This window comes from Galeopterus variegatus, unplaced genomic scaffold (assembly GCF_000696425.1).
Source record: "Galeopterus variegatus unplaced genomic scaffold, G_variegatus-3.0.2 Scaffold1992, whole genome shotgun sequence".
NCBI classification, from domain to species: Eukaryota; Metazoa; Chordata; class Mammalia; order Dermoptera; family Cynocephalidae; genus Galeopterus; species Galeopterus variegatus.
The window spans coordinates 69,695-96,094 of NW_007728103.1; the positions used below are offsets into that span (position 1 = coordinate 69,695).

Consider the following 26,400-nt stretch of genomic DNA (forward strand, 5'->3'; position numbering starts at 1 on the left):
GTCTTTCTGGCATGGGGTTGAAAGCATAAAAAGATGAAATGCTGTGAACCATATACCTCCCAAAGAACACTGGAAGATACCTAACATTAACTAGACAGGGATGTACAGACACTGTGGAACCATACATGCCCTTTAACAACACTACATCATCATCTAAAGACAACACTGGAGAATACTAATAAAAGGTAGATACCCCCATTTATCAGTGGTCTAGGCTGAAATCAGGCAGTGGGCATGCACTGGGTTGACTCTCCAACACACACTCGACTTCAATGATTAGTCTAAGTCACCCAGCTTATGGAATTCCCCGGGACCATCTTTGGTTCACAGGTAAATAACCAAGGTAGCCCAATCAGAATGAGAGAAACCAAGGCTTGAGGGAAAAGTTTCTTACAGTCATAACCACGAGGAAGATGAAACTGAAGTTGCAGACAGCAACAAGACAAAAAAGAACCTGAGTCCTTTGTTAACACTGTGGAACCACGGCTTCAACCCTGGAGACAGCCTTATGAGTATTTCTGAAGTTCTATTATAGGAGATAATACTTTTCCTTATTTACTTAAATCACTTTGAGTCAGGTTTTCTGTTTCTTGCAGCCAAAATCATCCTGACTAGAAATGACTGGCGAGTCAAAAGGTTAACTCAGTGTATACTAGTAGAAAACAAAAAGAAATGTTAAGTTGCTCACTGATTCTCTCTTAATTCTTAACACAAGTTTTTCTTCTCTCTCTTTAAAAATTATAAAAATAAGATGCACATGGTTAAAAAAATAAAAGCATGCAAAAGAGTATGCAATAAAAAGAAATCTCCCACCACAGACACTCTGTCCCATTCCCAAAGGTACCATTCTACATAGGGAAAACTTTTGTATATTCTAAAATGTTCCTTGCATATATGCTTATTTCCCTAAAAAAGAAGAAAATATTTGCTAATTAAGAAACATTACACACTGCTTTGTACCTTCTATTTTTACCCAATGTTGTATCTTGGAAGATTTTTCTCTGAAAGAACATTATAGACATGTCATTATTTTTAACTGTTTTTCTACTGTGTCTTCCATAAATTATTTAATGGTCCTCTACTGATGCTAATAAAGATTTTCCCCTATGTTCTGCTATTAAAAATAATACTGCATAATTCTTACAAATATATATTTGCCTATATTTATGAGTTATTTGTATGATAAATTTCTAGAGGTACAATACTAAGTCAAACAGTTTGTGCATTTTTGTCTTTGAACAATGCCAGAGAGTATTCCAAAGAGGTTTGCCAATTTACATCCCCACCCAGAGTGAGAAGCCTGTTTCCTAGAAATTCACCAGAACTGAATATCACCAAACCTTCTCAATTCCACTAACTGAAAAAGGTTTTTTAAAAAAAGTTGTCTTAATTTGCTTTTCTTTAATTATGATGTTGGGCATATTTTCATTTTTATAGGCCTTTCATATTTTTTCCTGTGAACGATCTATTCATATCATTTGTCCATTTTTCAACAGAAGAATCAAGTTATTGGCCTTTTTCTAATTAATTCATGAAAACTGATTATTTATCAAGGAAAGCAAACCCTTACGGCTTGCAAATTTACTGTAATTTTTTCCCATCTACTTTTGGCTTACGGCATTTTGCTGCACAAAGGTTTTTAAATTTTTCATTACCATACATTTTCCTTCTTCATGACTTCTAGGTTTGGGTCTTGTTTAGAAAGGCCTTTTTTCACTCCAAGACTGTGCATGATTTCTTCTAGTTCGCTAACATTTCATTCTTTTACATTTATTCCTTTTAGAATTTATTATGAAGAATAAGGTAGTGATCAGACTCCCCATCCTCAGCTCCAAAATGACTATCAGTTGTCCTAACGCCAGCTGTGGAATAATCTATGCCTTCCTTACTGATTTGAAATGTCACGTTCTTTATTCAATTCTCACATTTACCTCAATTTCTGGGCTCTGTTCCTTTGATGTATCTATCCCTGCCCCAATTATAAACACTGTTAATTACTGTAAACTTTTCATTCATTTTAATATCAGGTCGGGCTAGTCACCTCCTCTTATTGGTCTTTATAGCAGTTTTCTTAGCCATGGGTTTTATTTTTTTCGACATGAATTTTATCACAAGAGATTAAGTTAACTGTCTGCCATATTTCATTTCTAAGAAATTATATTCTCCTTTGGAAGTAAATATCTAGTGAAAGTTTATTTTTTAATTAAATTAATAAAAATTTCAGCTATAAAACTACTTTCACAACTGAGACTTTTAAATTAAAATTTAGAGCAAAAGTTGATTTGGCTGTATACTTTAAGTCTTCGAAGTAAATTAGGCATCTTTTTGTGACTTCATAGTTTATATAAGAATAAAAAATAACATATAATTGTTTAACTCCCAAAGAAAAATTTTCTACATTTATAGTGCTTTTCTCTTCTGGTATTTTGTCTTGTCAATACATAAGACCTTAATGCAGAGCTTTTTTTTTTTTCCTTTCTGTCTTTTTTACTGACCGGCAACGGGATCGCAACCCTCGGTGTTGCGCCCACACCGCACTCAGCCAGTGAGCGGGAACCGGTCTCCACATGGGATCTGAACCCTCGGCGGGAGCGCCGCTGCGCTCCCAAGCGGCGCACTCTCCAGTGCGCCACCAGGCCGGCCCGAATGCAGAGCATTTTAATGTGCCCTTCCTACTCTTTACTAAGTAACCAAAACCCATTAAATAGATACATTATGAAAACTTCAGAAGTACTCAGGAGCTCTTATTTTACCTCATTTAGTAACATTGGACATTCAACTTTTTCTCAGGTACAATAATGTTAAGTTTCAATATTCTCAAGAAAAACATACAATGTCTTTATTTGACTTCTCTGTCTTTCAACAAGAATCTTCTCTGGTAATTTACGGTCTCAGACACTATTTTCTAGTTTAATGACTTCATTTCTTAAAATATTAAAATATAACGAAGACACTAGTTTTGATAAATAATGCTAAAAACAATTTCTCTTCTGTTTCTGTAACTACAAAGGACATTTTGCTGCTTTTATAGCCCTAATAGGTTAACATTTCAAACTATTTTTCTTTAAATAATATACTTTTCCAACAAAGCAATACCAAAGTTCAAAGAATTTCCATCTTATGGACAATAAAAATAATTTATGTGACAAATTTGCACAAATAACTAAAAGGCAAATTAAAGGTCCTAATCTATATGAAAAGTTGTAGTTAAAATTCATTTTACAACCTAAGATCCCTTACTTGAATTTTACTAGCCAGGAAGAGTAATCCAAGGTTCATTTTTTCTTAAATGATACAGACTTCTTAAACCCCAGGATCCCACCATAAAGTTTAAGAAAGCGACAATGGTACTACAGAAAAGCGTAAATGACTTTCTTGTCAAATTTAATCTAATTTTTTTTACAAATTAGCTATTCATGTTTTGACTCAAAATCCAAGTCATACTGTTAGATGTTTTTTATTACTAACCCACCTTCTCAACAAGCTTACTGGTAAATGCCATTAAAATGGCAGACATGGAAGTAAATAAACCTATTCATCCACCCTTAACTCCCTTATCCACAAGTAGGCCCTATACTTCAGCTCCACTTCCATTCATGGTCTCCATTGAAAACTTTAAAACAGCAAGTATAAGGAATTTGCCAGAATGAAAAGGAAATATTTGCTCTATCAATACAAGATACTTACCTAACATATACTCCTGATGAATAACCCATGAAAGGATTTCACCAAAATGATACAATGTTACCTCCCAGGTAATATCATCAGTAATATTTTTGACTAGTTTCATGATTCATAAAGACATTCTGGCACTTAAACCAAAAAAAAAGCCTTTTTATCAATTTCTTTCAAAATAAGTCTTGGTAAAAGACAAGGCAAAACCCAGTTTCTTCTGCACTATATTAACTAGAAAACTCTTAATAACTTTTAAAATTGTTATCAGTACCCGAGGAATAAATAAGAGTAAATGAAAATTATGAAGTACTACTTGATCTTTTGAAAAGTGCCTTCTAAATTAGAGGTAGAGGTAGTCTTTAAAACATGTATATAAGTAAACTGCATTTTATGGAGAATAAATCATCTTCAAGATTGGTATCCAGGGCTGGCCGGTTATTTCAGTTGTTAGAGTGCAGCCTTGTAACACCAAGGTCATGGGTTCAGATCCCTGTACCAGCCAGATGCCAAAAAAAAGACCAGTATCCACATACAGCAATCTATATGCTACAGAATGTAGGATCAACCTAAACATCCCATTCCCTAATGTAATAAAGAGGAGTTAGAATAATGATTTCTAAGAGCCCCTCTGTTCAATAGGAACACTAACATTGAGACTGTACAACTGTGTATATATAAATGGTGGAAGAAGCTCATCAACAAAGTCTACAAATAACACTCATAGCCTAACTCTCCAAACAAAAGAGATTATCAGAATGGGAGCAATATTTTACTGTTCTACTTTTTATGAATGATTTAGTCAGCATTTACCATATATCACACTTCTATATAGATGCCTTAACTCTCTTCTTTGAGTACAAGAAATATAATATTTCTTTATTTTCTCAGGACCAGGTACAGTGCCTTCCACGTGGCAGAAATAAAATAAATACTCACTGGAAAACTGCTGGTTATTAATGCCTACTTGTCTATTCAGCAATTTTTACAGAATTTCAAAACAGAAAAAGGGACAATAATTAAATAATTCTTCTATGTCAACAACTACCAAACATTAGTAAAATAATTTAATTTCCATTTCTAACACAAAATATAGTTAAAGAAAAAGAGAACATGCTCAACTCTCTGCATCTATGTGTGCTCAGACCAATACACCTTGGTATTTGGAAAGGCAGAGACAGCTGTAACTTACCATATATATGAAAAGAGGCACAATGCTCTGCAATGCTCCCATATATTGTCCAAGAGCTATATTAAATCTTTCAATATAGAGATCTGGAGGGCTGCCCTGTGAGAAAGAACATAAATGTGATTATTCTGGGAAAACCAGGTAAAAGATCTTGTACCACAATCTGAAATGCAAATAGACTTAGAAAAAATCCAAAATTCATATTGAGATTAACAATAAGGAAAAGGAGGACACCTGTACCCTGAAGTTTACTTAAGACTATGCTTGCTCCAAAATCTACTATGTAAAACTGAGGTTTGGTTTAGCCATTTTTAAAAACTGTGTAACATTAACATGTTAATTAAAAGGCTCATACTCTTGGGCCGGCCCAGTGGCGCACTGTGATAGTGCGCCGCTTGGGAAGCGCAGTGGCGCTCCCGCCAAGGGTTCGGATCCCACATACAGACCGGGCGCTCACTGGCTGAGCGAGGTGCGGGGGCAACGCCGAGGGTTGCGATCCCGTTGCCGGTCCCGGTCCGGTACGGGCGCGACACTGAGGGTTGCGATCCGTTGCCGGCCATGAAAAAAGACAAAAAGGAAAAAAAAAAAGGCTCATACTCTTAATAAGTAAAAAGAGGTACATTCCAAAATTAAGATATCCCTGTAAAGGCCAGGCCTACCCCCCAAAATTAAGATAAATGATATGATTTTAAAAGTACCACCAAATTATACAGACATTTTCTATAGGAACCAAACATTATTAGAGCCTGAATGGGGGAGATGGAAGAAATTCAAGGAAGTGGTATAGGCTTAATATACTATTTCAATGGCTAATAAATTTTTATAATTACCTTAAGCATAGTAATATTGTGAGTTCTATGCTAACTTGGTTGTAAACTGCTCTTGCAGTTAACCAATTATAAACATCATTAGCTAGAAAGCAGGTCCATATACACCTGAAGCTTGGGAGGGTAGTAAAATATAATACGTGCCCTGTATTTAACTCATTGTTTCAAAATACCAAGTCATAAAACCACAAAAAGAGAACCCTTCCAGTTTTATTGTGTGTTATGGACTGAATGTACATGTCCCTCCAGAATTCATATGTTTAAGCCCTAACCCCCAATGCAGCTGTGGAGTAAGGAAGTAATTAAGGCTATACAGAGTCATAAGTGTGGAGCCCTGATTCCACAGGATTAATGTGCTTATAAGAAGAGACATCACAGCACTTTTTCTGCCCTCCCTCTAACCCTCCATCCCCCATGGCTCAGAGGAAAGGCTATGGGAGAACTGCAAGAGAAGGCCATTTACAAGCCAGGAAGAGAGCCCTCACCAGGAACCAAACCACCTTGATCTTGGACTTCCAGCCTCCAGAACTGTGAGAAACAAACTTCTGTAGTTTAAGCCACCCAGTCTGTGGTATTTTCTTCTGGCAGCTCAAGCTAAGACATTGTGTTTTACAAAAGTGCATCCATATACTACTATTTCACTTATTCTCTAAAGCTAAAATAATTAAGTGCCATTTTAATAGTAAAGAAACACCTAAATGGGCCAGTAATTTGCTGAAAATTCGAGTGTTAGCAAATGACAGATCCAGGTCCTCCAACTAAGAATTCATTTCCTGGCCAGGGTGTTAGGATGGGCATGACACAAAACACCATGCAAACAAAACTGATTCTGTATGAGGTCTAATTTGTGGCAGTCTCATAACCTGACAACCACAAAGTCTTACACAGAAAGTCTTGCTTTCAACAAGGATATTAAAAAATGTCACACTAAAAGATTCTTAAATATTAAATACGTGAAATTATAAAACCATTCAAGCTGAGCTGTTTTAGAAATGACCAAATGTTCCAATACCACCTTAAGATTCAAGTCATATTTTTTTCAGTTCTATAAAGAAGCTTAGAATATGTGTGGGGAACTTTCTTATTTCTCCTAATTCATCTTCCATTATTGATTACTTACATATTTGGTGCACAGGAGGTGCCTTATTTCTTTTTCTTACTCCCCCTAACTGCCTGCAAATTGAATGTTATTTCCATTTCACATATGAGGCGATTGGTGTTCAGAAATAGTCACTTGACTACAATTCCACAGCTAATAAGCACAAGAACTAAGACTCCAACCTTGGTCAATCTGAGTCCTCCTCTATTTAAATTCCCTTTTTGGCAATGGCACCCTGAAATCTTTTTTTAAAAAATTCAAACTTCTCAATTCAGGGCATTCTGTCTACCTCTCTGGTTTCATAGCCTGCTCCGCCTCACACAAAGTCCAGCACAGCACTGACATGGAACTTCTAGCAGTTCCCAAACAACATCAGTGTGCTGCTTCAGGCCTCCCTGGCTGTTCTTTCTACCTAAGTAGTCTCTTTCCACACCCCCATAACCAGGCTCACCCCAGCTAGCTGCTCCAAGTCATTCCTCAGGATTTGTCTCACGTCCTCAAAAATATCTGAGTTACATGGCCCTTCAATGGGAGCACCATACACTTACTTCTCCCACTGGGTGGTCTCTGCCACTAACTTCAAGCCCCAAGAGGGTAAGATCTGTGTCTTATCTATATATCTTTAGTGCTGACCACAATGCCTAAATAAATGCACTTTTTGCCATGAGTCTTGTTTAAATATAAACTGAATCTAAATTTAATCTAGCTTTGTTTAAATCTAAACTACTATTTTAATATTTAACAAGGCTGTATGACATTAGGCAATTCATTTAACCATCTCTATTTCAATTCCCATATATCTAAAATCGGGAATATACTAATTGTGCTACTTCTAAGATGTGTTGAGAATCAAAGAAAATAATGTATAAGTGCTTTAAAAATATCAACTATTATACATATATATGCAACTACCAAGAGTAAATGAAACTCCTTTCTAAATTAACTACCCATTTGTCTAACACTTCAGAAAAATACATTAATATTTTTAAAAACATTCTTTATTAACTAAAGAACTTGAGGAAAATGGTTCAACATTACAGGCAAACTTTTAACTATGACAACAGAATCACATGTAATATCTTCACCTAAACTGCTTCAAAAAACTCTGAAAATGATATTTCAGCATTCAAAGAAATTTTAGAAGTATTATACAAAAAAAACCTTAAAAGCTATTAAATTAAAACGATTTTCCCATTTCATAAAAGGATACTTTATCTATCCAAAAGCTAAAAGTATGAACATTGATCAAAAGATGCATTTAGGGGCCGGCCCGGTGGCGCACTGGATAAGTGCGCCGCTTGGGAAGCGCGGCGGCGCTCCCGCCCGAGGGTTCGGATCCCACATACAGACCAGTTCCCGCTCACTGGCTGAGCGAGGCGCGGGAGCAACACCGAGGGTTGCAATCCCGTTGCCGGTCCCCGGTCCGGTACGGGGGCAACACTGAGGGTTGCGATCCGTTGCCAGACACGGAAAAAAGACAAAAAAAAAAAAAAAAAGACGCACTTAATAACAGACAGAATAAATAAGATTGAATTCCTTAATTATTCTCCTCAAGAATTCCCGAAGCCTCAAAGGTTATGAGTATTAATAACTACTTTTTGCATTGAATCAAATGTCAGAACACTTAGTTTCACTTCCATATTTCATGCAGCACTTATTCAAAACCTTTTAAATGACAGGACTATAAGTTATAACAATATTCTAAAATAAACCCAATCACTTTACTAAAAAGAAATGCAATTTTAAAAACCTAATCAAGGGCCGGCCCGGTGGCGCACTGCTACTGTGCGCCGCTTGGGAGCGCCGCGGCACTCCCGCTGAGGGTTCGGATCCCACATACAGACCGGCCACTCACGGGCTGAGCGAGGTGCGGGCTCATACAGACCGGCCACTCACTGGCTGAGCGAGGTGCGGGCTCAACACCGAGGGTTGCAATCCCGTTGCCGGTCACGAAAAAAGACAAAAAGGAAAAAAAAAAAAAAACCTAATCAAATTGTTCCTCCTTAAAACAAGTCTGGTATACTTTGCACCCCATTGGGGAACTTGTTACCTATTTTATTTACATTATTTCAATGTGATGGTATTTAACTTGGACAATAAAGTTTTTTTAGCCTTAAAATAAGCAAGCTTCGTTTTCTTCTCAAACAAAACAAGAAACAGCAAGCTACCAGAAAAATAATACTCTATTACTCAAAACTTGCTCCAACCTTCATAACAGACCTGGATTCCCTAAAATCTGTAATATAGCCGAATGGGAATGTTTTCATCTTATTTTACTTTTTGTGATGAGTAATGCATTCATCTGGTTTAAATTCAAATGATTCAAATGGGTTTAGAGTAAAGAGTTTACCTTTCATTCCTTCCTCCCTGAACCAACCAACACTTAATTTTTTTATCTCCTTCCAGAAGAATTTTACCCTCATACAAGAAAAAAGGTGTCCTTTTTTTTTTTTTGACACAAATGCTAAGGTATAATCTCATTGATCTGCGCTTTCCTTGACAACATATCTTGGAGTCAGTTTTATCCTAGTGATTCTCAAAGATTTTGGTCTCTGGACCCCAAAAAGCTTTATTCATGTGGGCTATATCTATGACTAGTTACCATATTAGAAATTAAAACTGGGTTTTTTAGATATGTATTAATTCATTCTTAAATGACAATAAACTCATCACATCTTAACATATTTTTATTAAAAATAACTATTTCCCCCAAAAAATATTTAGTAAGAAGAGTGTAATTGTTTTTACATTTTTGCAAATCTCCTTAGAGCCTCATTTAATAGAAGACAGCAGATTCTCATATCTGCTTCTGTACTGAATCATTTGAGATGTGTTGTTTTGGTTAAATGAAGAAAACAGCCTCACACAAATATGTAGATGGAAAAGAAAGGTGTATTTTTTTTTTTTTTTGTCTTTTTTCGTCTTTTTTCGTGTCCGGCAACGGATCGCAACCCTCAGTGTCGCGCCCATACCGGACCAGGACCGGCAACAGGACCGCAACCCTCGGCGTCGCGCCCGCACCTCGCTCAGCCAGTGAGCGGGAACCAGTCTGTATGTGGGATCCGAACCCTCGGCGGGAGCGCCGCCGCGCTCCCAAGCGGCGCACTGTAGCAGTGCGCCACCGGGCCGGCCCACAAAGGTGTATTTTAATAGCCTTTTCAGATAATTGTTCACATTCTTCTCTGAAACTTGATAAGTAGTAGTTTCTTAAAAGTTAGTTGCAATATAAAATCTGAAACTATCAATGAATTTTTTGTACTCCATTACGTTAAAACCCATTGGCCTATCTTCTGTGTTAAATGGATCTTTAACACACATCCTACAACATCACGCACTGGTCATTTGGAAAATACTGACTCACTGAGTTATGTAGATCTGCCAAATACTGACACATTTCACCATACAATATAAAAATTATATATACACCTGTCAGTATCACCACTTACTTCATCAGAAAAGTCTTTTTTAAGAATTGGGAAGCTATCAAGGTCAAGGTGGTAGACACAAGTTTTCCAAAATTCTAAGGGTCACTTCCAAGCTCAAATTTTATTATTGGCAACAAATACTGTCATTTTCCTTGAAGTGACAGACTGACTTCACCAATATTTGAAAAAAATGTCTGTCAAATACCAAAGTCTAAATTAATCACAGTTTGTCAGTCACTCTTTTAAGTAAAAATGGTGGGGAAGCTAGTTCAGTTTTAAACTCATACAACCACACAAGTGCTTTTTCTAAAAACAACCACTGTACTTTGGTATGCAGCATTCCATTTCTTCACACAGAATATTTTTTAAAGTATACTCAAGTCACATTTTTAAAAAATTAATAATTTTCACTGCTTCATCTAGGACATTCTTAAGTGAAATTGGCTTTTTTATTTTTTGCTTTTGAGTTCTACCGCAAGCATGTAGAAGCAAAGATTCATGTTAAGGCACCAGCAGTTTTACCACCATTGCTTTTGCACCACCAGAGCAAATGTCAGCATAATGAAAAGGGCAAATAGCACCTTAATAATATTAGAAAAATAGTTTTGATTTTATAGACCCCTGAAAGGGTTTCAGGGACCCTCAGAGGTCCTCGAAACCACACACACTTTAAGAACATCTATTCTTGTAAGGATAATAATGCTTGAATTAGATCTCATAGTCATAGCTTGTTGCTAATCTTTTGTTACCACAAACAATGGAGCAACGAATAACCTCATACAGATGTTATTCTGTGGACAGTAATTTCAAAGAAAAATTTTAAAGGTAAAAAAAGTAGAACTAGATGATAATCTTATGCATCACTATATAAAAAAAATTATTTTGGTGCCTTTTTAAATGGTCAATCTGCTAACATCACAAAAAATATATACATATACATACAAATGGTCTTAGGAAGTGAAGTGGGAGCAATGCCTTACAGCAAGAAAAGAAAGGTCAGATTTGATTTAGTACATATACCATAACTTCACAGGAGGGAAGGGGAAAGAAACTTTGTCATCTTTCATCTTCAAAGCTAAATAAGAAAGTTTGTCTGGTCAGTCACGCTAAAATATATATTAATTTTGGAAGAGGATGATTTGTTGGGGGTCACTTCCAAGCTCAAATTTTATTATTGGCAACAAATACTGTCATTTTCCTTGAAGTGACAGACTGACTTCACCAATATTTGAAAAAAATGTCTGTCAAATACCAAAGTCTAAATTAATCACAGTTTGTCAGTCACTCTTTTAAGTAAAAATGGTGGGGAAGCTAGTTCAGTTTTAAACTCATACAACCACACAAGTGCTTTTTCTAAAAACAACCACTGTACTTTGGTATGCAGCATTCCATTTCTTCACACAGAATATTTTTTAAAGTATACTCAAGTCACATTTTTAAAAAATTAATAATTTTCACTGCTTCATCTAGGACATTCTTAAGTGAAATTGGCTTTTTTATTTTTTGCTTTTGAGTTCTACCGCAAGCATGTAGAAGCAAAGATTCATGTTAAGGCACCAGCAGTTTTACCACCATTGCTTTTGCACCACCAGAGCCGTTGCCGGTCCCCGGTACAGGCGCGACACCGAGGGTTGCGATCCCGTTGCCGGTCCCCGGTACAGGCGCGACACCGAGGGTTGCGATCCCGTTGCCGGTCCCCGGTACAGGCGCGACACCGAGGGTTGCGATCCCGTTGCCGGTCCCCGGTACAGGCGCGACACCGAGGGTTGCGATCCCGTTGCCGGTCCCCGGTACAGGCGCGACACCGAGGGTTGCGATCCCGTTGCCGGTCCCCGGTACAGGCGCGACACCGAGGGTTGCGATCCCGTTGCCGGTCCCCGGTACAGGCGCGACACCGAGGGTTGCGATCCCGTTGCCGGTCCCCGGTACAGGCGCGACACCGAGGGTTGCGATCCCGTTGCCGGTCCCCGGTACAGGCGCGACACCGAGGGTTGCGATCCCGTTACCGGTCAGTAAAAAAAGACAAAAAGGAAAAAAAAAAAGAGGATGATTTTTTTAAATAATTTTACTAGCCAGGAGACTTAAATATACTATGATCTAGGTCAGTATTGCCCAGCAGAACCTTCTGTGATAATGGAAATGTTCTATATCTACATTGTCCAGTACAACAGCCACTAGCCATGTACATGGCTATTGAGCACTTGAAATGCATTTAATGAAATTTAATTTTATTTCATTTTAATTTTAATTTTAATATTAGATGTGGCTAATTGGACACTGCAGAGGTAAATTAAAAACAAATTCCACATTTTATATTCACGAAGATCCTTCAAAAAAATTCATGGAAAGACAGAATTAAAAGATAATATGAATCTTTCCATGAACTTTTTGAAGGACCCTCATATATCCCTACCTAACCTCTATCCGAAGCCCACCATAATGAAACATCAAAAAAAAATTAGGGGCCGGCCCGGTGGCGCACTGCTACAGTGCACCACTTGGGAGCGCGGCGGCGCTCCTGCCGAGGGTTCGGATCCCACATACAGACCGGCCGCTCACTGGCTGAGCGAGGTGCAGGCGCAACACCGAGGGTTGCGATCCCGTTGCCGGTCCCGGTCTGGTACGGGCGCGACACTGAGGGTTGCGATCCGTTGCCGGTCACGAAAAAAGACAAAAAGGAAAAAAAAAAATTAGAATATGTGCTTTTATCTTCACAAAAGCATTCTGGTTGTCTTCAAACAAATAAATAAATTTTGCATGTTAAGATGAAAAGGGGGAAGAAGGGATGGGAAGTAAGGATCTACTGAATACAACAAAGCTATTAACATATCTTGACAGAAGTAATACGTGTTCACTAAAATTTTTAAAAAATAAAAAGGCAACTATAGAAAAACAACCACACCAACATCGGCCATTTGCCATTAGCATTTCTGTACCTTTTCTTCTGGTTGGTTTTTTTTTTTCTGTTTGTGTGTATATGTGTATATGTACATGTCTGTTTTTATACAAATATGAATTATTTTGTAACCTGCTTTCATCGCTCAGCGCTGTATCATCAGCATCTCTCCCAGGTCAAATTTCTTTATACAACATAATTTTAACAACTGTCTGGACACTTCTCTATTTCATCGGTCCCTCATCATTGGATACGTATGCTGTGCTTTGCTGTTTATGTTACCCAGATTTGTGGATACTTCTAGAGCAGCATTCTAGTGGCACAAATGTGTGAGTGGCTTCAGCAACAACACAATCTTACAAAAACATAAGATACACTGCACTTCCTGCTTGAGAGATAGAGACCAGGTTCAGGAACAATGGTGTATTTTCACAGGCCACTGGACACTAAAGAATGCTGCTCTCCAAATCACCAGAAGGGATTGTTAATGATGCATATTCTTTTGCCACACTCCAAAGTCCTGACTTTCCAAAGGTGTGTATTTGACTAACTCATTTTTAAATTGAAACATAATTGATTACACATATTTGTGAGGTAGAGTGTTGACTATCAGTGCTTGTGTACAATATGTGATGATCAAATCAGTATTATTAGCATGTTCATCATTACAAATCATAATTATTCTTGTGTCCCTTACTCAATTTCTCCCCCTCCCCCTTTCCCATCTCTAGTAACCATAGGTCTGTTCTCTCCTTCTGAAAGTTCAACATATTATTGTGGTCTGTCTTTCTTTCTTAGAGGTGTGTATTTTTAATGAGAACTTCAGGGAATTCTATGAATAGCCAGCCCAGCAGCTGTTAAACATTTAGAAAACTCTACCTTAGGCCTCTTCAAAAGAATGAGAGGAGCTCTATAGGAAAGAAGTCTGAAGGATTCAAAAGAGGCTTGGGCAGTAATTATCATGCAACACAAGACATTCACAGCATGACAAGAGACAATTTAGCTGAAAACTATACTGAAATTAGTAAAAATATGGTACACTAACATTTTAACATTAGTGTTAGACTACAGGTAAATTTTTCTTTTAAATTTAACAGCTTCTCAACTAGCATTAAATTCAGTGATTATAAAGTTATTAATACGTAATTGTGAAGTTGCATATCAGTTAGAATGCTTATAGCTGCAAGAGAACAACCCTTATAAGAGAAAGCTGGTTAACCTAAATAATCATAACTTTTTGAGTTCATCAGACACCTTAAGTTTCTTTATCTTATATTTGCAATGTCAGACCAACTGAAATGAATTACAATGAGGGACAAGCTCCTCTGAGGAAACTAAGGACACATGAACTGTTTCTCCTTTGGTGATGGTAGCCATAAAAGCAGGTTAACAAAACAACAGAAGTAGTAATGAATCATTAAAGGCCAAGTGTAAACCAATAGTATAGAGAATCCCTGGGCACTTCCTCACAAGGGCAGTCCACACCTTTTCCATGGATTTCAAACAGTTCGTCAAGAGAAGGACTGAGGGCAATAAAAGAGATCTGAGAGCACCACCCTCTACAGCACAGATGTGCTGGTCTTGGCAAGGTTTGAGGATGGAGCAGGAGTACCTGAAGAAGCCCATGAACACTTCATTCAGGTCCTCCATGAGTGAAAAGGTGCTGCTTAGTTGCCAGTGACGTCATGAACAAAAACTACCTGTGCCCTGGTATCTACTCAAATTCAAAGCAAAAGCCATTTGCTGAAGGGAAGGAGTAAGAAACCCACCTGCACCTTCATGACCCTTCTTTGCCCTGAGGCACAAACTATTTATCACTAAAAGATGGGCCCTCCTCCAGTCCTTCTGTGATAAGCAATGGTCAGCTACCATTTTCAGCATAGTTGAAAATCTACTCATACCCAGGTTTCTGCCCTATCACAAAACAAAAATATAATGCTATCAAGGGAAATGCAGGAAACCTGTTCACTCCCAAGGTACCCCAAAGATACAAGGCAAAATTTGATTGTCACAGGGTTCAGGGATGGTGGGGCAGGAGGACCCCCATCTATGCTCTAGACCAGTGATCAACAAACTAGCCAAATCAGGTCCACCACCTGCTTTTATAAATAAATGGGAACAGAGCAATGCCTATTCATTTATGTAATGTCTATGACTGCTTTTATACTGCAACAGCAGAGTGACTACCATAGTTGCAACAGACATCATGAGGCCCATGAAGATATTTACTACCTGACCTTTAACAGAAAAGTTTACCAACTCCTGCTCTGGACCCTCAACTGAGAAGAAAGCTATCTATACCTGGGGTGGGGAGGAGGGGCATGGAACACTGAGAAAGCCCTGCCCCCAAAGCTCAAGGGCATGGGGACTACCTACGACTTCACTAGGAGCAAGAGAACCACAAAAAAACCCACATACACACCTCTGCACCCCCCACCTCAAGCCCTGCACCAAGTAAAAACAGCCATCTGCTTTTAGTGGAGGGACAATAATGCAAAGAAAGACCCTACCTACCACCCACCCCCAGTGAGACAGGGCCTGTTAAAATCTCAGGTTAGAACAGCAGCACTGAAAAAATCCTTTTGAATCACATTAATAACAGGGTAGCCACAGTCTACCACTAAAGGAATCTGAAGCCTACAGCAACAACAAACCTTAAACCCAACTCAACTACTGGTAGGACTGACTCAACTCCTCTGACCAGCAGCCTGACAGAAGAGAGGCATACCCATTTCAAGGCATAAATATTAGTTATGTCAGTCTCGACTATTCTTTTTATACACAATGTTCAGCATTCAGTCAAAAACAAAGACACACCAAAAAAGCAAGAAAACACAGCCCACTGTCAAGAATTAAATATTCAATATGCCCAGATGCAGAGATAGCCCATATGATGGAACTATCACAGAGACTTTAAAATAACTATGATTAACACATGCAATGACCTACTAGAAAAGGTAGAAAACATACACAAAAAGAGAATTGCAGCAGAGAAAGGGAAACTACTAAAAAAAAAGAGTCAAATGGAAATACTAAAAAATCTTCAATCCTTCGTAATCTTTTAACATTTATTCCTATATTACCAAGTAGTACTTTAGCATGTTGTAAACCATACAAATGAACCCAGATACAATCTCAAGGATCCTTAATACTATTTTCTGAATCAAACTAGGAATGCCTTTTTTAAAAATTCTGCCTCTACAAGACTAACTTTAGGAAAAACTACTGGTGCGTAATATGCTTTTAGTCTAATTAACTTATCCCATGACTTTCCAGAGCAATACCATACTGCCAGGTACAGACCTGTCAAGGCTCCAGAAGCAACACCCATTATACCTGAAGCCAACAAAGATGGTACATAAACATGGAATTTCTTCTCAAACAGACAAATACATCTGACATTACATTCTCATTCCATTCCTACTCTTGCTGTGCAGACATTATTTCCACAGTAGAATAATGTAAAAAAAAAAGAAAGAAAATAGTAAATTACTTAGAAGGTAAATGAACTTCAGGAGCTATTAAGAGCTTTAATATACACATTAGACACTCAATGTAAATTATAAAAATGGTTTTCAAGTAAAAGCTACAATAAAGAAGTCCAAGCGAGTCTAACATAAGATAGTAGAAGACATTTCTCTTTTCACTTAGGTCTCATCTCTCAAAATTAACGACTACTATTATTACTACTGTTATTATATGGAAAATTGTTCTTGGTTTATTTCTAAAGTAAGATTCTTCTCATTTTCCTAATACTATTTGGGCCTGAATAATAAACTGAATTAAAGTCTGGCTTCTGTGATCCTGGCTTCCTTTAGCTTATCCGTAAAACCATGAGATAATCTGGATTCTAATCCTAGCTTTTAAACTGACTAGCTAGGACACGTTGAACAGTTACAAAAGGTCCAAGGATTACTTAAAGGAAAAAAAATCCAAAGAAGCCAAATAGGCTAGGATGACTTCTCACTTCCCTATAGGCCTCATCATAACACTTAGCAGACATTAATACTTGTATCTATTTGCTTATTTTTTTTAAAGGAAACTTTTTTCCTTTTCTAACTTAAGTACACAGCTCTCTCTCAAAACAAAGAATATATTTTTAAAAGAATACACTTCATAATTGTACACCATACACTGTGACAATAAACAAATGAAAATAACTGTTATTTAAGTGATTTTACTCTCCTGCTCATTTTCCAAGTTCAGGATGTTGTTTTAACTGGAACAAACAGATGCTTCTAGTAATGTCAGCTATAAAGCAAACATATGCTTTTTATCAATTTATAATGACTTCTTTTACTGAATCTCTACTTGTGGCCTGGTACAGTGATTAGTCCTATGAAGGCAATTGAAAAAGCAAACACAGATCTCTACTTTCAAATGATGATAGTAAACTTTTAGAATTAGGGTCGAAATGAGAGCCTGTGGAACGACTGAGAATTAGGGTGTTTCATTGGCAAATTCTCTGCGATAAGAACAACTTTGCTATAACAATTGCTTTAAGTTCTAGTTTGTATTAAAAAATAGATCTCCAGGGCTGGGCAGTTAGCTTACTTGGTTAGAGCATGGTGCTGATAACACCGAGGTCAAGGATTTGGATACCTTCCCACCAAAAAAAAAGAAAAAAAAAAAGGTTTCCAAATACCTTACTCAGAAAAACTTTCAGTAGAATACATAGCTGAAGAGCTACTTACCAGTTAGCAATGATATTTATTTTACTTGAAATCTGTAAAGAAATGATATCAAGCAATTTTCTTATTATCTAAAATCTTCTTCACTCTAGCAAGGAGTAAATAGCATATTTGGGGAAGGAAAGTTTTTTTTTTATAAAACACCCTTTGTAATTAACAGATACAGAAATTACAGCCTTTTAAAAATAGATGAAATTCCAAATGACCACATGCAACACAACTAGTTGAGTTATGCTGCCACCCTCCGGACAAAAAACAAATAGCAAAGCAATCCCTGCTCTGATTTTAAACACCAAGAGACACTGGCTCAGTTTATCGAAACTTCAGCAAGAAAGCTTTTACACGCAATCTGGCGCCTGTGTAGAGCAAATCAAAGTTGAGTAATGTTGACTGATTATGATTTAGTTTCTATTAACTTCCATTACAAAGTGGTTTGAAAGTCAAATTATATATTAAGCTTAAAAGCAAGATAAATTTAGTTTAAAAGACAACAAAATTACTCAAATTATGTTAAAATGGTTTAAACGTAATTAGTAAACTTCTTTTAATTAAAATAATTGACAAATACTCATTTAAACTACTGTAAATTCAGCCCTATTTGAGAATAAAAATTACAACATTTTCTTCCTCTTCCTTTGTGGTCTCGCCTCAACAGGTCACTGAATTCAGGTTAGTATTATTGATGCCATTCCTCCCACTCTAACATCATTGTCCTGGCCTAGGAACCAAATCTCTGCCTAGGATAATGTCATCTTTCTCCAGAGAGAATTTACTTTTGCTTCTGGTAAGCAACTACAGGCACTAGCAAATACAGATCATCTTAATCCAATCATGAATCAGGCTTCAGCTACTGAGAAAGCTAGTCTATATGCACAGCTTGTTATTCTCATTACTCCTGGGATATGATCATTTAAGTCTGATGGGCTTTAAACCCCAAGTATATCACCTCACCCCACCAAGTGTATCAAAGCTCTATTAAATTTCTTAGCCCATTAGCCTCCTCTTCCAGAATAAATAGGTAACTCTAGTAGAGAAATGGCTCAAATATTAGGCTTCCCTCTCTGGGTTTCCTTCTTCTCTCAGTCATTTTCACTTTTCAGTTAGTTCCTGTAATTTTCACTTTTCAGTTAGTTCCCTGATCTACTTTTTGTAACTGTTTCAGGAGAAGGGGTGGTCCAAATTATCTAGTCCTATAATTATATATTTACTGCTGTACCTAATAGAAAACCTTGCATATTTGGATAGGAAAGTGCTAGCTGTACCAGGTTTCCCACTAGGAATCCCTGTAATCAACCAACCAGCTCAGTTTTTATACTCACCAAGAAATCAAATGATTAATTGAGAAAGGCAACAGGGTTTTACACCCATGAAATTAGGGTTTTTAAAAGATTATTCAGTGAGGAAAAGGAGAAAGGCAAACCAACCAAGAGAATACTCCAGTACTGCAGGCAAAGCCAATAATGACAAAGAAAAAGATGACAGCAGTAGGAATGAAAGACAGAAATAAGAGACACTATAGTGTTCCATCAACCTTGACTATCACTTGGAAATAAGAGGTAAGAAGAAAAAAGGAGTGGAAGATGAATATGAAATCTCAAGCCTGAGAAAGAAACTGATTTGGGTGAAGAGGAATTTAGATTTAAACATGAAAATGAGGTATCTATAAGAAGAAATCCAAGTTCAACAGGCAACTGGAGGTCCTGGCCTGAGCCCTCCCCAAAAGTATGGTGGTTTTACAAGTTTCAACAGTATTTCCCAAAACGAATCAGAATATTATTTACTAGACTGGTAAACCAATTTTCTCTTTATAGTCATCTATTTCCTTTCATTGTTATATCAAAAAACCAAAATTGGAAATTCATATTTTGAGGTTTTGAAGATAAGGAAAAAATGTATAGAACTTCATTATCACATTTAAAGAAGAAAGCAGTTAAGGACAGGAGAGGAGAACGGTTGTTAAAAAAAACTAGCGCAAAATATACTGTCATAGTTTCAAACAATCCAGCAGTAAGTAAAAAGGTATAGATATACATGCGGTGAAATATAATAGCAAGGACAATACTAAAGTGGGTTTAGCTATTTGTTAGGTGGTTTTATTAATTTAACAGCAAGAAAAAAAGACTAAGTTATTTTAGTGGTGGAAAAGTCATTGTTTCCAAAATGAAATAAATGTGTTTTTTTTAAAGAGGCAGCAAGTTAGAATATGCTATCATATAAAAATGTTTAGATGCAACAAATTAACCTTTTAAAATCTCTGAAAACAGTATTTTTTTTACATCAACGCCAAAAGTAACTGGGGAATATGAAACATCATTTCAAATATTCTTCAGTCTCCCCAACAGAACATGCCTTTGGATAGAGATAAATAAGTCACTCTGACATACAAACTAGACAAAAAAGCAGCTATTTTAAAATGCCCTTGACAGAGGCTGATGCCCTATAGGTCTAACTCATTCATTCATCAATTCCAATACTAAATTTCTGATTATTTGCCAAATGCAACTCATCCCACACTCTTGTTTCAGCTCATAACAATATTTCATTATGAAAATGAGAGCTTCAAACAAAATGTTCCGCCCAAATAAAACATTTCTGGCTCATGAAGCCTGAACTCTCAGAACTCTTGTTCTGTTCCCCATGAAAACTGCCTTATATCTCTATAAAATAGAGATTACACCAGGCCACATACTTGTTAACACTGAAGGAATGAATAAAATGCCTAAGCATGCAAGATGGAGTCTGGCTGTGTTGTCCCCTCCAAAACTCATGTGGAAATTTGATCTCCAATGTGGCAGTGTTGGAAACTGATTGAGTCATGGGGGCGGATCCCTCATGAATGGATTAATGCTCTCCCTGGGTGAGGGGGGATTAATGAGTGAGTTCTTGCTCTATTAGTTCCCACGAGAGCTTGCTACTTAAAAAGACCCTGGCACCTTCTCTCTCTCTTGCTTCCTCTCGCCATGTGATCTGCTTGTATCTGCCGGCTGCCTGCCACTTTCTGCCATGAGTAGAAGCAGCCTGAGGCCCGTGCCAGACACAGCTGTCCCAGAATCATAAGCCAAATAAACCTCTCTTCTTTATAAATTACCCAGTCTCAGGCAATTCTGTTATAGTAACACAAAACGGACTAAAACGATGCACAGAACATAAAGATTAGGCTAATTCTGCTACTCTTTCCATTGGTACCGGGCATTCACTCAACAAACATTTGCTGAGCTGCAATTGTGCCAGACACTAAGAATAAAAAGACAGACAAGACAGAGTCCCTGCCCTCAAAGAAGGGCCTATGAAGTAGTCAGACACAGAAGCAGAAACAATAACACAATCATTGCCTTAACAGAGTTGTTATTGCTAAGATGCTGTGAGTCCACAGAAGAAGATATGCCAACAGGCTGTTCTGTTCTGTTTTGAGAAGAGTGTAATAGTTTCAGGAAGGTCTTAAACAGGTGGTCACAAATGAGTTCAAGCCTGAGAAAAGAATGAGGAAGCATTTGCCAGGCAGGAAGCAGAAGAAAAAAATATCTTACAACTTAGCATAAAGGAACCACAGATATGTCAGTAAAGCTACTTCATTTTAATGTCGAGAAAATTTACAAGATGCTATTAGCATGTTTAATCAAGAGACACACAACTGCTTAGAGGCAGAGTTGAGATCAGAGACCCAGGTCCCACGTTTTTAACCTTTCTACCCTGCTACTTATTAAGGGTTACAGACTTTATAACCTTACAAAAGAGATCATTTTGAAGGAAGATTTTTTATAGGACCATATTGCTGAACTCAAAGTGGGACATTTATTGATTTTAAAAATAAACTAAAGTCTCTGTTTTATATATGTCTTAACTTTACATTTATTGACACTTTTTTTTATTAAATACTAACATGAAAAAAGATATCACCTTTATCTACATTTTAATCTTTAATAAGAATAATTCCTATATTAACATAAAACTGAAAGTTTCTTTAGTTTCATAATACACTGTATTAGCAGGATGAGGGAAAACAGATACTCTGATAAATACATAACTGGTGAGGGTATAACTTACTACAATGTTTGTGAATACAGACTGAGTAAATGACATTACTTATAAGACTGATTATTCACTGAAGTACTGTTAGTAATAGCCAAGGATGAGAAGCAACCTAAATATTCATCAATTAAAAACTACTTAAATAAATTAAGGTACATCAATAAAGTAGGCAAAGCAAACAGATGAGATAAGCACTTTAGTATAACACTTGAGAGATGATAATGACCTGGACTAGAATACTGGCAAGTGAACAGATATGAATAGAGTCTAGAGAGAGAGAGAAAATAAATAGGAATTGGCAATAAACTGGACTCAAGGGAAAATTCAGGGAGAGGGTGGAGTCAAAACTTAGAAAGCAAATCATCCAAAGCTATAATGCACAGATTTGGGTTTCATCTACAATTGATACACAATGCCTAGGCACTAAATATATTTGTTAAATGAATAAAGATTTTGTATTTAGTCACAAAATGATGAAAACAATTTACACTAACAACAGGAAAAGCATATCTTTGACTATGATAAAACATAGCTCTGGTTACAATTTTTTTTAAAAAGCTACTTAATGCAACAACTGTTTGTGGTAAACAAGATTAAGAAACCTGAGACCACAAGGCATGTGAGGAACAATATTCAAGCATACTCCCGCAATTGCTAGAAACTGGTTATTTAAGAATTATTGAAGTACTTCCTAATTGTGGTGTGGACACTGGGCATCTACTGCTGAGTGACTTTTTTAGACATCATGTTACTTCTATACCAGAACTAGAATGGGATCTGGCCCTGGCATAAAGATAGCACTTGACCTTCAAGCACTGGAAGCTTTACTAAGGTGGGGAGGGGAGGGTGGAGATCAAGAGGCCAAGTGCTCCCTTGCACAAAATATTTTCTGCAACCTGCCTTAGATTTTAGAGCTGGGATTTTAGAGCTACAGGGGGTTTATAAAGTCACACTTTATAGTGTTGACTTCAGTTGTTTATATTGGCAAGTATCAGAAACTAGTAGGCAAAACACTCCTCAAAGACAATAATGTAAGTTCCAGAAAACAGTTTAAAATATACATATATGTTTCTATTATAAAAGTTACCAAATATTGAAGTTAATAGAAAAAAATAAGGTTTAAATAAAAAATATCGACAGTGATAAATGGAATCAATTACGGTATAAAATATACTCAACCTATAAATTTCCACAATTTATGTCAAATTTTCAAACTAATAATATATTCCAAAGGTTAGAAGATTCGTCAACATTCATCTAGAAAACTTATAAATTTATATCATAATCAAATTAACATGCTTCCAAATGAATATTAAATAGTTTAATTCCAACCAGTCAGCAAAACCAAAGGAAGCGAAAATCAGTGCAATCAGTTCTTTACCTGCAGCTCCTTTGAGACTCTCTCTAAGTGATTAGTTATCTTTTTAATCAGATCACTATACATCTGTTCCGAGTGCTGCTGGCATACACATTTATACACACAACTGTAAAAACAAACAAACAAAACTCCATAAAACCCAAGTTAATGGTGAAGCATTTAGCACAGTCTGAGTTTGTTAAAGCACATTTTTGATATATAGCCACTGATCAAATAAAGACTTTAAAAAAGTGACTAATCACAACTTTTAAATAAAAATTTAACCTCCCCCAATCAGTGTGCAGATGGAAAAGATATTACCACCAACTACTAATAATCTCTTTTGCATACCCTGTTACCCATTTAATCAGTACTAGATAATATAATATTAGACGATAATCTAGGGTCTGAATATGGTAACTACTTTTACACCAGGTTCTCTCCTGCTCTTTTTTAAATGAATGTCAAAATAAGGAAGAGAGAGTGATAATCGATAGAAAGTTTCTAACTCACAAAAATGTTTGCAATGCAACCTCTTTGTACATCAGTTGTGTAGAACAACACAGTTGTCACTTCCTCCTCCTGTCACTGTGCTGATCCCATATCCCACCCCAATTCCTAATCTGCTGCTTCCATTTACCAGGAGCTGGGAAACAAAATAATCAAAAACGGTTAGAATTGTGTGTCAATAAACTTTAACAGATTAAACTAGGGTCTCCTTGTGAGATTAAGAATACGTATTTTCAACACCCATTCAAATCAAAAAAAAAGAATACATATTTTCACACTGGTACTTCAGTCATTCTTGCTTTTTTCATTGACCTCCATAGTTTCTGCACTATGTATTGCAGAGGTGGCAGGCCGAAGTGGGAGAAGGTCTAATGGAGTATGGTCTACTCTATCTTGATTTGAAAACCACTTTTGAATCAAAAAGTATAAATTAAATCTCTAATCCACAAGTATGGAATATATAAATATTTAGACAGCCTCACTTTGTGTATCATATATTACATGCATGCATGCTATCATAATTCATAAGTTGCCCTGAACCTCAATATACCCTTTTAAATCCAGGCAAATTAAACCTTGACTTACCTGTATATCTGTTCATAGGATATGGGGATATAGTCACCAGGACTCTGGGTTAAAAGTTGATCTATGGCACCATCCAATTTTGGCCAGTATGTGCTCTTATAATCTTCAATAGTTATAACATTCATTACTAAAAGTAAAAAGTAAAATAAATATTACTATGTGCCACATATAAATACAAATCGTAGCAATTCTGCACTCTCAGTGAAATTCCTTTCACTTACTCTTCTGATTTTATATTGCCACTCCATCCCCTTACTATCCCATTTCCATTTTTAAAAAAAGCAACCTGGACAGGAATAGTAAACAGCCACAAATCATGAGTTTTAAAAGGAATTATTACAAATTGGTCCATCTTTAAAAAATAAATAAGCAAATATCACTGGTTTCCTTCCTGCTTTTCTGTAAGCTTCTGTCATCAAACATGCTCTGATCCTCAAAAACACACTCAATTATGTGACAAAATGGCCTATCAGTGAACCATAGTAAGGTTCTGGGAAACTAAAAACACCAACAGCCAAACCTATAGACATCCTGGAGAAAATCTACCTTAGGATAGGACTATGTGGATTAAGGTCCAAATGCTATAGTCACAAAAGAAGTTTCTAGAAAACTTGCTAAGATTTTTGGTACCATCAGTACCTCTCAGACATTACTACAACTCTAACTCAGGCTGTTATCTTATTTTAAACTTGATAAGCCAAACAGGAAAAAGTCAATGGACTGGAGGCTTACATTGAAGGCTTACCTCATTACTATTGATGTGCTCTTACTCCCTCCTTCACTACAGGTTTATAAAGCATTTAAAACAGCTGGCCCTAACAACTTTGAAATCTGGGGCAGGATGACAGTTGTTTCAAAGCAATGAAATGCTAATGTTTAAAAACACCTACCCAAAGAACCCATCAATACCCTGTGTCTTATGAACCATAGTTACCTCAGGAGAGAGGAACTAACAACCACTAGATCTGGTATTTTACTGTATGTTTTAAAAGAAACTGAGAAGCAGAGAGGCTAAATGACTTCCCCAAGAATATATGGCTAATTATGGGCAAAGGTACAAGGTAAAGCAAAGCCTTTCCCAGCATTTTTCTATCACACTACTGATCTCCAAACCTTAGTCACTCAGGTTCAATATTTTTTTCTAACTATATACCACCTATATCATCCTTATTCAATATTTTCTTCAAACCAATTCACTTTTGTTTTTACTTAAATTTATTCTAAAGAACACTGGAGGAATGAACTTGATTCACACAACATGGTATAATCTTAAATGCATTTTGTTAAGTTAAAGAAACAAGACCCAAAAGGCTACATATTGTAAGAGTCCCACTTATATGACACTAATAAAGGTAAAAACTGTAGGGAGGAAAACAGATCACTGGTTGCCAGCGGCTAGAAGCTGGGGACCAGGATTATGTATAAAGGAGTAGCATGGGAAAATTTTTAGGGCAATGAACTGTTTTCTGTGGAACTGTAGTAGTGGATACACCACTCCTACATTTATCAAAACCAACAGAACTCTACAACATAAAGTGAATTTACTATATACCAGACACCCAGGCACACCACCAGCACTAAGGAACATGCCAAAAACATCATCTCCATGTGGGTGGCCCACCACCGCCACCACAGTAACCACAGCTGCTGCAAAAGTGGCTACATGTCACAACCACCACTCAGATGATCCGCCAGCCACTGGAGTGCAATGATACAAGTAGAGACACCAGTAGAGACCAAAGAAAAGAATAGGATGTCTCTCTCCACAAAGCCCATTCCACAGTGACGGAAGAAGCATCTGCTCTGTGATTATATGGGGGGACCTGAACACACCTTTCAGCATTGGACAGATCATCTAGGCATCAAATCAACAGAGTATCCATTACTCTTTCAGAGGGAGAGAAGAAATCTAGGGTTATCAGTGGTAGGAGGGGGGAGGGAGAGGGGGATGGGGAGAGATTGGACAAGGGGCATAAAGAATAAGTATGATTTATAGCAATATACACATTAATAATATTGATTCGATCAACATATGTCAACATTGAATCCCAAAAATATGTATAATCAATTATGATTCAATAATAAAAATAAAAAATAAATTTTAAAAAATCAAATACACT

At 36.9% G+C, this 26,400-nt stretch overlaps 1 protein-coding gene across 1 annotated transcript in view; it reads right to left on the bottom strand.

Annotated features, from left to right (window-relative positions):
* CACUL1 (CDK2-associated, cullin domain 1) overlaps window positions 1-26,400 on the bottom strand; it is a 58,110-nt gene that overhangs the window by 16,538 nt on the left and 15,172 nt on the right. Inside the window, exons 2-4 of the mRNA XM_008579953.1 lie at window positions 24,281-24,407; window positions 23,210-23,312; window positions 4,865-4,960 (exon numbers count right to left, since the gene is read on the bottom strand). Of these exons, the coding sequence (XP_008578175.1) occupies window positions 4,865-4,960; window positions 23,210-23,312; window positions 24,281-24,407 (326 nt within the window). The remainder of the gene's footprint in view (window positions 1-4,864; window positions 4,961-23,209; window positions 23,313-24,280; window positions 24,408-26,400) is intronic.